The following is a 10,562-nucleotide window of genomic DNA, read 5'->3' as shown; positions in this document are numbered from 1 at the left end:
ACTTCAAATCTGGTTCCCAGTCCTTCCATTTTAATAATTTCCTGTGCATGTCAACCATTCAATGGCTGGAGAAATCACAACCTAAAATTAATGTCAGTGAAAACTATTTTGGGAAAAAGTAGATAAATTAAGGAAAAAAAACAGACAAAACAACAATTTTTGATCAAACTATAAAAACTACAGTTTTTATTGTTTATAATAGCTGAAGTCATTGGAGAAGTCACAACCTAAAATTAATGTCAGTGAAAATATTCTGGGCAAGGTTAATAAATTAGGAAAAAGAAAACAGCAAAAATAACAATTTTTGATCCAACTACATAAACTTTACAGTTTTTTATAGTTTTATAAATAGCTATAAGTCATCAGTCCCTTTAGACCAAGTTTCCAAGTTTACATCCTGTACAAACATGAAAGATAATGAATAAGATATTTGGATATAAAATGGTTACATCACTATAAGCTATGAACATGCTTAATTTACTGGGAGTTATTTAAGCACCTTAACTGACTTTATAAAGGATTGCCTATATGTAACTTTTTCCAAGAAGATAACCAGATTTGATGCCTGCATAAACTTATCTGATCTTTTCAGATAAAAAGGCATTCTGATGAAACAGATGAAAATGAAACTTCACATTCTTGATGATAACTGTAATGTCACTTGAGTGTCCAAATAACCAAGATCTTTACTAAGTGCTACATCTAAATACATCCAAAAATGGATCTCAGTAAAATATTTCCTTTCTGCTGTGTTCATAATCCCTTTAAAACCTGAATCTAAAAGGTACAAACTCCAATCATTTTGAAGTTTAAGTAATTTCTTTTAGGAAGAGAATTGAAAGTGTTGGGCAAGAAATACAATGTTCTGTACAAGAAGTACTTACTTTCACTAAACACTAATTCTACCTTTCTGAAACATTTGCAATAACTTGACTTCCAGCTGCTCAGTTTAGAGATCCTCCTCAGAGAGTTCAAACATATCTTGTTCCACAGGCTTCCTAATCCATGAACCAAGGCCTTGGCTTTCAAATCCTTTCATCACAATCATTTTAGCTGCTTGATACTGACCAGCTGCAGCCTTGGCGCCATGGTATGACAATGGCCCTGCAATTGCTGGTCTTAGTTTCTTCCACAGCATGATGAAACGTTTGAATAAACTTTGTTTACAGAGCCTTGACACAGCCTGTCCATCTCCAATCACTCCTTTTGTAGCATTTACAATTTCAAAGCCCTGGTCTCCTTCGCTCCAATTAACACTAATGTTTGGTGACTTCACTGTTGCCCGTGGCTCTGGGGTACTTGTTCCATTCATAAGTGGACGATTCTGTTTGAAGAGAGGAGGCAACCCTTCTAGATCACCTAGACGATGATACATGGCTCTTGACATGTGCTCGTAATGGTACAAGCTACCAAGAACAACTGACTGTAGATATATTGGTTCCAAAAAGTGACTAAGGAGTGCTCCTTGCACCCCAAGTATATTCCAGCGGCAGACTTTGTCTGAACATGACATGGTGCGGAGCCTCTCGCCTTGGAGGACACCATCCCAAGTTTGGATGGTGGTGTCAGCTTTCATTGCAGGAATAGTACCTGATAAGGTAAAATAAGGCAGTTTTCCAACTGGATAAAAAAGTAAGAAATATTTATGTATTTTAACTAGTAACTGAATATTCACCACAAACCATATTTTAGTTAAAAGAAGTCAGAGTATGCTGTGTTTGTTTTTTTTTTTTGCCTAACATCATTGTGACATGACATGTGACATTTTTCCATTTGCTGCAAGTTCAGTAAAATTCCATCTCAGGCAAGCTCAAAAACTGCAGTTTTGATTGCAAGAAAAAAGTTCACCAACTACTCTTGTATGATTTTGTTGCAACACTTCATTTCCTTGACAATACCAACTTTCAATCAATCACTCAAATGTTATCATCACTTGCATGGATAAGGAGGATGAAAAAATGTTTTGGCAATTGTAACAGCAGTTGTGTTTGTGGTCACTTAACCCTTTCACTCCCAAGATCTCATTAGTAATTCTCCTTACTGTCTGTCATACAATTCTTATGATGTTAGTTTGGAGAATTTGGCATTGAATCAACTAGTAATCCCCTTATTGATATTTCTCTTTATTCTCATCACTTGTCTGTGGATATTGTATTAATGTTCTGTGGAGAAACTCTATCTTAGTCACTCATGGGATTTAAGGAGTTAATGACTCTCTCCTTGAACTTAACACTCTCAAGATCACAATAACCTAAAGAAAAATTACCTTCTCCGTTTTCAAGCTTCACTCGGAGAAGTCCTCTTTTTCTTCTTCCAGGATGCTTGTCGGATTCACCCATGATAGGCTCATGTGGCGAAAAAACACGAGCATCACCACAAGGTGATGTATTGATGTACAAGTGGAATTCAACATTATCTCTCACACCAAATAATCCACTCTTTTTCTTCTCAAATATGGACTCCTCCTCATATCCCTCAGCACACAGCTCAAGCTGTGAGTACAAAAATCGCAAAAAGGATCTTCTAGCAATTATTTCCCCATGGCAATCATTCACTGCTAGTCCCTGGTCACTGATGTACTCTCCACTTATAAACTTGGTTCCAGTTCCAAGGCTAATGACCTCAAATTTTTGTTCACTGTCACCTCGACTTGTCATAACAATGCTAGCCAAAACTTTGCGTCTTATTGGTTCCCCTGCAGTTGGCTGCAGACTCTGAAATTTGGCGAGAACGGCATCAGCGATGAGATCTGCTGCAACCTGCTCCAGTTGAGCTGATGGTGGAGGTTCTAAGTATGCAGGTTGTAGCCTTGCTTCTGATTGGCCAAATGCATAGAAGGTGCGGATGTTGTACAATGCAAAAAGTGCTTTAGATGCAACATTGGCCTTGCCTTTCTTTTTACTGCTACCGTGTCCTGAGAAATCTTGGCCATTGATAGTAACTTTAAATTTGAATTGCTTCGCATTTGGTTCTCCCTCTTCACCGAGAAACTCGTAATTAAGCCCCGGGTGAAATTCATTTAAAAGCGAAACTGGATGCTTTCCGGCTTCAGTTTGCACCTTTAGAGTTTTCGTGACACCCAGGGGAGGAAGTGAAGATTCAATTGAATTCATACTTGCATCCTCCATCGGTTGATCGTTATTACCAAAAGTGTTTAGAAGTGATCCAGTGTTATCGGAAGTAAAGTCTGTGGTAACGTCGCGAGTTCCTGTGATCAGCTGATGGACTGGTGAACGTATCTGAGTAATGAAAGACTTTAAAACGTTCTCGGCTGCATTGTGCTTCGCTTTCTGTTTACTTGAGCCTTGTCCTTCGAAGGTATTTCCATCAACATTCACGGAAACAAAGAACACAGGGCAATGTGTTTGACCGCCTTTAACAGTAATATTATACGTAAGACCAGGCCGTATTTCGTTCAGTTGCATCAAAGGATTTTTCGCCTCCCTTACTCCAAGAGAGTCGCTTTTTCGCTTGGTCGATCGCCTTCTCTTCTTCGCTCGCGGCGGCGACCAAGAGTCCGGTTGGTCTTCTGCTCGCATAGGGTCGTCGCTGTCTTCCCACGGCGGTGTGTGACTACTTTCGTTTCCTGACTGATTGCTCCGTTTTAATACTTGATTACCAGAGACTGGTAAGTCCCCCAATCCAGGAATAACCGCGACTGTTTCGCTTTTCATTGCACCTACTCCAACGTCAAATTCGCCTGTCGCTTCCGCCATTTTTGTGTGAGACATGCGGGATCTTTACAACGAGGCTATTCTCGAGTTTCTCGCGCGTGGTACACACGCATAACCAACGTGAATCATGGTAAAGGCTGCTCTGTTTTGTCAATCTAATTACTTTTTTTCGGCCCATGCACATAATCGGAACGAAAAATACCCATGATATTATAGATAATTTCTCCACAGATGAAGAAAATAAGTCTGTTTTCTTTCATTTTCGAAGCTGGGTAAATGGGTAGTTTTACACAAACACACTGTTGAAGACTTTGGAAATCGCTGACTACGTATTTCTCTCTGTTCCTTCAAGTCAAAATGTCGATGGAAGATTTTTTGTTTGGGAGTGATTTGGAGGACAGCGAAGACGAAGGAAAATCAGCAAAAGAAAGCAAAAGAGCAGAGCGAGATGCTGAGTTGAATGAGCTGTTTGGTGATTCACCCAGTGAAGGGGAAGACGAAGGTGAACCAGGCGCCGAGGCGTCTGAATCAGACCATGAAGAGCAAGCGGAGAGCGGCGATGAAAATGCGAAGGAAGGAACAAATATAGCGGAAGGAAAGAACGAGGAAGACGAGGAAGGAGACGATGACGAAAATGATGATGAAAATGAGGTGAGAACTGAAGGATTTATACATGAGAGCTACCAGCTGTTTGCTATAAATACATTGATGTATGACTCCTGCTAAAGTATTATGAATAAACTTACAACAATTATACCCTGCACAGTGAAACAAAAAAATATTGACCGTTCTGTTCCAAAGAATTTCAGCGGGAGATAGTGACATGCTACATCAAGGCTACGCTTTTGAGACTTGATTTACTCTAATCCTGGATTGAATACATTAAAAAATATCTGTTACCATATGCATAGCACTTCAGGATTAATTTTAACCATATCTTGAATCTCTCAGCCCAGTGCATTAGCTTATTATCAGCTTATTAGTGAAGGGGGAGGTATATCAGGCAACTGATTTACCCATTTCCCCATTCCCTTACAACCCCAATTCAATACCCACCAAGGCACCCCAAAGGGGAAGGTAACTGCCCTCTATCTACAATTTTTAGAACTTAGCCAAGCTATTCTGAGTTATTAAGGGAAATAAGACAGGGGAAAAGATTAATCCTTTGACCCCAGAGAGTGATTAGCATCTAATTTCTCCTTACAATATTACCCCTGAATCACTTGTTAAGGTCACAAGAATAAAGGAAATGATCACCAACTAAAGAAGCTCCAGATTGTTAAACAAATTCTCCTTGTCAGCACCTTAGGAAATGTATAGAGAACACTGTGGAGAATATGCATATTGATGTTAGGGTGTAAATGATGAAAGTGGCAGGGATATAGCAAAAGCAACATATAAAAACAAGTATAAACCATTGAAAGGAAGCAAGTCTTTATTGTGAGAAATGTTTTATGTTGTTTGGTGTGGCATTTTTCACCTCTAAAGGTTTGAAGTATGGTAAATGACTCAAAATTTTTCTGGAGCAGAGATGTGAATTGGTATTGTTTTCAAATGGGTGTTCATTTTTTTTGCTCACAGAAAGAAGTGACGAAATCCAAACTCCAGTCTCAAGTGTCTTCTACAGATTTATTTGGGGATGATGAAGAGCTATCATCAGATGAAGAAGAGGTCAGAATTATGTAACCATGCTAATAGTCTAATAAAAAGCATATACCATACGCACTCCTGTATGCACTCAATTTGGGAAGCTGCTGACCACTCGCTTTTTAGAATTTTGCTACAGTCTTGAGTAGAATTTTAATTGTTTTTAGCATGAAGAAAAAGAAGAAAGACTTGTAGAACAACAAGAAGAACAAGTTGAGGATGGTGAAGATATCGAAGCTCGAGATGCCGATGAAATTCCCCATGAAGAAGAAGAGGAAGAAGAAACAAGAATTGATGTCACTATTCCATACTGTCAATTCTCTCTGGGCTCTGAGTTGTATTTCGTAAAGATGCCAAACTTCTTGAGCATTGAACACAAACCATTTGACCCAGCTTTGTACGAAGATGAAATGGAAGAAGATGAAGTTTTAGATGAAGAAGGAAGAGCCAGGCTGAAGCTTAAGGTAATGTGCATGTTGCTCTTTGTGAAAGAAAATGTAATTCCACAAGTAAAAGTATAAGGGGTCTATTTGAATTTGTGTAAAATCCTTTTGTTAGTTCACTCAGACATACACTTTGAAGGGTGGAGTGTGAGATTTTGAAAAAATTGTGGATCATGGAAAATTTTTATTTATGAAATCCTTTAGATATTGCGGTAATTTTAAAATATTTTTCTTCTTTCCTTCAGGTTGAAAACACAATCCGATGGAGGTACAGAAAGGATGAGGAGGGAAATGAAATTAAAGAAAGCAATGCAAGAATTGTTCGTTGGTCTGATGGTACAACATCATTACTGCTGGGAGAAGTGTTTGATGTTCACAAAAATGAGATTGATGGCAACTGTAACCATCTCTTTGTTCAGCAGGTCTGTGTTACAATTCAAAGAAAGTTGTTATAGGGGCCCCATCCAAAAACTCTAAGATTTGCCCTCCCCCCCCCATCCAAAAACTCTCAGATCTGCTCTCCCCCCCATCCAAAAACTCTAAGATCTGTCCTCCCCTCTTCCCCCCCTGGTAACTTAACTTTTCCAAAATTGGTCATAGTACAGAGTTTGAACTCAGTAACTAAGAAGTTTTGTTTTCCTGATGATTTTATTTCTCCAGGGGACTGGTCTCCAGGGCCAAGCAGTATTTAAAGAGAAACTCACTTTCAGACCCCACTCTACAACCAGCCAGACTCACAGAAAAATGACACTGTCTATTGCCGACCGAGCATCTAAAGCACAAAAAATACGAATACTCCCTGCAGCTGGCATGGACCCTGAGGCACAGAGATCAGAACTTATCAAGGTATGAACATAATAAAGGACTGTAGATAAAAGAGAATCATATATTTAAACTGCTGATAAAGAAATGAATATGGAAGTGATCTTGGCAGTAATGAACACTATTTAAGCAGTAGTGAACAGGATTTGAACCTGTGACCTCTGTGATACCAGTGCAGTGCTCTGCGCACTAAACTTACAAGCAAACTGGGGGCTGGTCTTTATTAATTTTTTCAGACTACCACTGCTTAAGTAGTGTTCATAACTATGAAGATTGCTTCCACATTCATTTCTTTATCCACAGTTCACATATGTGATTTTCATATATTTACAGTCATTTATTCATCACTTCACAGGTTTATTTGAAACCAACATAATGACCAGCTCCCAGTTGGCTTGTTAGCTCAGTTATTAGAGCACTACACTGGTATCACATAGGTCATGGGTTCAAATCCCATAAAGGCCTGAATTTTTTCAGTTGCAGATAAATTTGTGATGAGAATTTTATTTAATCAAGTAATTTGAATACAAATGAGTAGAGACTAGAGGAGAGAGAGAATTGCCATCTAGATTATTTTTTTGATATGCAGAAAGAAGATGAGAGACTCAGAGCACTATTACGTCGTGAAAATCAGCAGCGCAGAATCAAGGAGAGACATCAAGCTAAAGGGCTGAGTGCCAGCTTTCTTGAACCTGATCGATATGAAGATGATGGAGAAGATTTGGAACAGAGTTTGCTGGCGATAAAGAAAAAGTACAAGAAGAAATTAGCTGAGGGTAAGGCACAAGAGATTGATGTGATCAAACTGTGCAATCAAGGAAGGTTGCTTGTTAAAAAAACTAAGCATTTCAACATGATTAACCCATCACTTTGACTCATTCAAATAGTTGCTGCTCTACTGACCAAGCTGTGTGGTTAAATGAGGGCTAACTTGTCGAGTCATTTAGCTAAATCCTCTCTTGGGAAATTTGAAAATGTACTGAAGATCATTTCATTTAATATTGTACTTTAGTTTGTTTTCAATGTTAAAGAAAAGGGTTTGTGTCCACTGAAAGCAGTGTGATGCAAAATCAGGCAGTGAAAAGGAAACAGTAAAACATACAGTTGAACCATCCTGTATTAAGCTGTTGCCCACAAGGAATGGTGAGGTGACCACTTAATACAAGTTGACTGCTTAATATACACGTAGGTTCCAAGGATTAGGGTTATCATAAAGAATGATAAACAACACCTTTCTATGCCATAATTAACCACTTTATGTACAGAATCTTGCTCAAAAATTCTACTTACTCTGATTTTGGGAGAGAAACATGGATTGAAAATTACTGGCAAGATTATCCATAGTTTTATTTGAATGGCCCTGCTTTCAATGACTGTTCAATACAGCTGGTTGACAATGAAAATAGGCTGTTGGGACATAATAAAGGGTGACTGGTGACCTCCTAAAAGACGTGAAAATTTCAGTGATTAAGGGGGAAAAATTCAGCACTCAACAACCGATGGCCATATACAGGGTGACTGCTTAATACAGTGCCACTTATTACAAGTTTGAGTGTATTCCTCTACCAGTTTTAAAAATTCCTCATGGATGTAATACTTCAATTAATTCGAAGTGAAGTATTATTGTTTCTCTAATGTGGTTACTTCTGATGTGGTTCAGAGGTTTTGACAGCACTCTGATAATCATTGTCTGGTGAAAAGGTTGACTGATCACACATCAACTACCATTTTTTTACTGTGGTGTTTTGTTATCCAAAATGTAATTATTACATGAACTTCTCTGCTGCAGGATTTCCAAGTGAGTCAGATGAGGCAGAAGAAAGTGATGAAGGAGCAGGAGGCTTAGAGAGTGAGGAGGATGAGGAGGGAAAGGACAGATTACTTAATGCCAAGGAAGGTGATGACAATGACTTGGAGGGAAGAAAGAGGACAAGCAGTGAAGGAGGAGGATCACAGAGGAAGAAGAAGAAAAGCAGACAGATTGTAGAGAGTGATGAAGACAGTGACTAGCTGTTGTGTTGGTTAAGGCTCATAGGGAAAGGAGATGGAAAAGAAAGAGATTTTAAAAAGTCACAGACAGTTATTCTCTGGTTTGCCCTCAGATTTTTTAAAGTTGGACAAGAAAATATATAGCATAGTGTGAGAGGGACCTTGTAGCAGGAGTAAAAAGAATCACCCTCCTCTCTCATTTCCTCCTGCTTTTTGCTTGCCCTCTAGACAAAGACCAGAGAGAAAATTGAAAGTCTGTCTGTCAACAGAATAGTGATTTGATGTCATCTCATCTATCGTGGAAACCATGAAAAGGCATTCTTCATTGGGAATGGAACAGGAGAAACCATATATTGGTTGTGTAGTGTTACTATATTACATCAGATGTTTGAAGTGCAGCAAGGTAAGATAATTCAGAGGTGGCATTTGGAGTCATTTGAAGGAAATGTCAGACTCAAGAAAATAGAATAAATATCCTTTGTAAGTGACATAGGGGAAGACAAGCTGCTGTAGGGATGGGCTTTCTAAGGCTTTTAAAAATGGTATGGAACTGATATTGAAGTAAAGTATTTTACCATGATACATTTCAACATTATTGTTTACGGCCTTGTGTTTGCCCACCCAAACTCATAACCAAATCAGTTCCAATTTGGTTATATCACCTGTCCTAGCTGACTGAAGTATGTTTTTACTTATGATCCATGTTGCTTGAATTTTGGTATCTCAAAAATTAAAGTTTTGGAAGGCCATTGTTGGATGGTAATTTTGATTTGCCTGTTTTCAGGCTTGACTTATGGACAACATAAGCCAAACACTTGTGTTCTATATTGAACTTAGCTCAAGTTTTTCTGAAACCCTAAGGGGATGCAAATATGCAAATATGACTTGTGACCACTCTGTACACAAAAGAGCACAATAAAATTACTTTTGCAATGGGTCATTGTGGCAGTTTTGTTTTTCCTGTGATTTTTTAATAGTTTTGAAGGTGATCAGGTTCTTTATAGGATAGGTCACAGTGATACGGAGCATTTTAAACACTGGCACTTTATGGTTACATCAGGAACTTGAGGCAAACCTCAACCATGATGGCAAAAAAATATGCTCTAATGCGTAGAACAATAGCTGAGGATGTGTGCATTACAACTTTCTACATTTTAGCTGTCCTTTGCAAATCACCAAAATTTGTTTGGTTCGAGAATGAAAAACCAGACAGCAAATTATTTAACTTTCCATTTTATGTTCTACACTACCCACATACATGCAAAAGTTGAGGTGTAGCGCTATGAGAGATGGTGAACATAATAAGCCTTTTGCAAACTTTCATCTAAAATAGGCATCTAATTTGTGTGCATCGATGTGTAAGTTACAAAAAGAACAAAGAACTAAATAAGGAAGTTTTGTCTGGATTCATTTTGCTAGCAAATACACCAACACAGACATTTGTCTTTGTGCTAGCAAAAACAGGGAAGAGAAAATATAATAGTTTGTTTTGTTACCACTGTGGAAAAAAAGTAATTTAAAAAACAGTTGGGAAAGATGTTCAGCTGTGTGTTATGGATACCAAGTTGTCTACAACAGCTGTTACTTAGTCGACCTTATCTTGGATTGTGAGTCCCATCCTGTTTTCTTGTTTATTGAACTCTGTTTCTGAACTTCAAGACTACAGCTGTCTACCTATTTAGCTCCCAAGATCTAGTTATTCATTCTCCCCTCTAGCTGCTACACAATTCTTTACATTATTTGCAAGAATTTGGTGTTAGATCAAGAGAACAACTTCTACCTGGTGAGTTCAAGTATCCTTATTACCTGTTAGTTGGATAATGTATCAATATTATTGGGAGAAGTTACATGTTAATTACCTCTGAGGGTTTAAGGGTTAAGCTTTGTATTGCATGACTTTATATTGGCCAGTTTCACCCCTTTACTATCAGTTGTTTTCCACAGCTGTGAGTCATAACACATCAAATTATTTGCAAAAAATGCCATG

General features: G+C 38.3%; 2 protein-coding genes across 2 annotated transcripts; one reads left to right on the top strand and one right to left on the bottom strand.

Annotated features, from left to right (window-relative positions):
* Window positions 1–156: 156 nt before the first annotated feature.
* Window positions 157–3,941, bottom strand: LOC113676000 (double-stranded RNA-specific editase 1). The gene is made up of 2 exons (XM_027192609.2): window positions 2,267–3,941; window positions 157–1,590 (listed from the first exon to the last, which is right to left on the bottom strand). The coding sequence occupies exons 1-2, from the start codon at window positions 3,729–3,731 to the stop codon at window positions 950–952; spliced, it is 2,106 nt and encodes a 701-aa protein (XP_027048410.2). The 5' UTR covers window positions 3,732–3,941; the 3' UTR covers window positions 157–949.
* Window positions 3,820–9,512, top strand: LOC113676001 (RNA polymerase-associated protein LEO1). Its single transcript, XM_027192610.2, has 7 exons — window positions 3,820–4,325; window positions 5,256–5,345; window positions 5,489–5,785; window positions 6,010–6,186; window positions 6,425–6,610; window positions 7,176–7,362; window positions 8,376–9,512. Exons 1-7 carry the CDS (start codon window positions 4,032–4,034, stop codon window positions 8,594–8,596), a joined length of 1,452 nt encoding a protein of 483 aa, XP_027048411.2. The 5' UTR covers window positions 3,820–4,031; the 3' UTR covers window positions 8,597–9,512.
* Window positions 9,513–10,562: the final 1,050 nt, after the last annotated feature.

This window comes from Pocillopora damicornis, chromosome 9 (genome assembly GCF_964200805.1).
Source record: "Pocillopora damicornis chromosome 9, jaPocDami1.2, whole genome shotgun sequence".
NCBI lineage: Eukaryota > Metazoa > Cnidaria > Anthozoa > Scleractinia > Pocilloporidae > Pocillopora > Pocillopora damicornis.
The sequence above is the reverse complement of the archived record's forward strand: the minus strand, read 5'-3'. Positions and strand labels throughout refer to the sequence as shown.

Bases quoted from the DNA above. Each gene is read 5' to 3' on its own strand.
- LOC113676000 (XM_027192609.2), bottom strand. From the start codon at position 3,731: ATGTCTCACACAAAAATGGCGGAAGCGACAGGCGAATTTGACGTTGGA. The intron at 1,591-2,266 runs GTAATTTTTCTT...TTACCTTATCAG, and splicing joins GAAGCTTGAAAACGGAGAAG to GTACTATTCCTGCAATGAAA.
- LOC113676001 (XM_027192610.2), top strand. From the start codon at position 4,032: ATGTCGATGGAAGATTTTTTGTTTGGGAGTGATTTGGAGGACAGCGAA. The intron at 5,786-6,009 runs GTAATGTGCATG...TCTTTCCTTCAG, and splicing joins GAGCCAGGCTGAAGCTTAAG to GTTGAAAACACAATCCGATG. The intron at 6,187-6,424 runs GTCTGTGTTACA...TTATTTCTCCAG, and splicing joins ACCATCTCTTTGTTCAGCAG to GGGACTGGTCTCCAGGGCCA.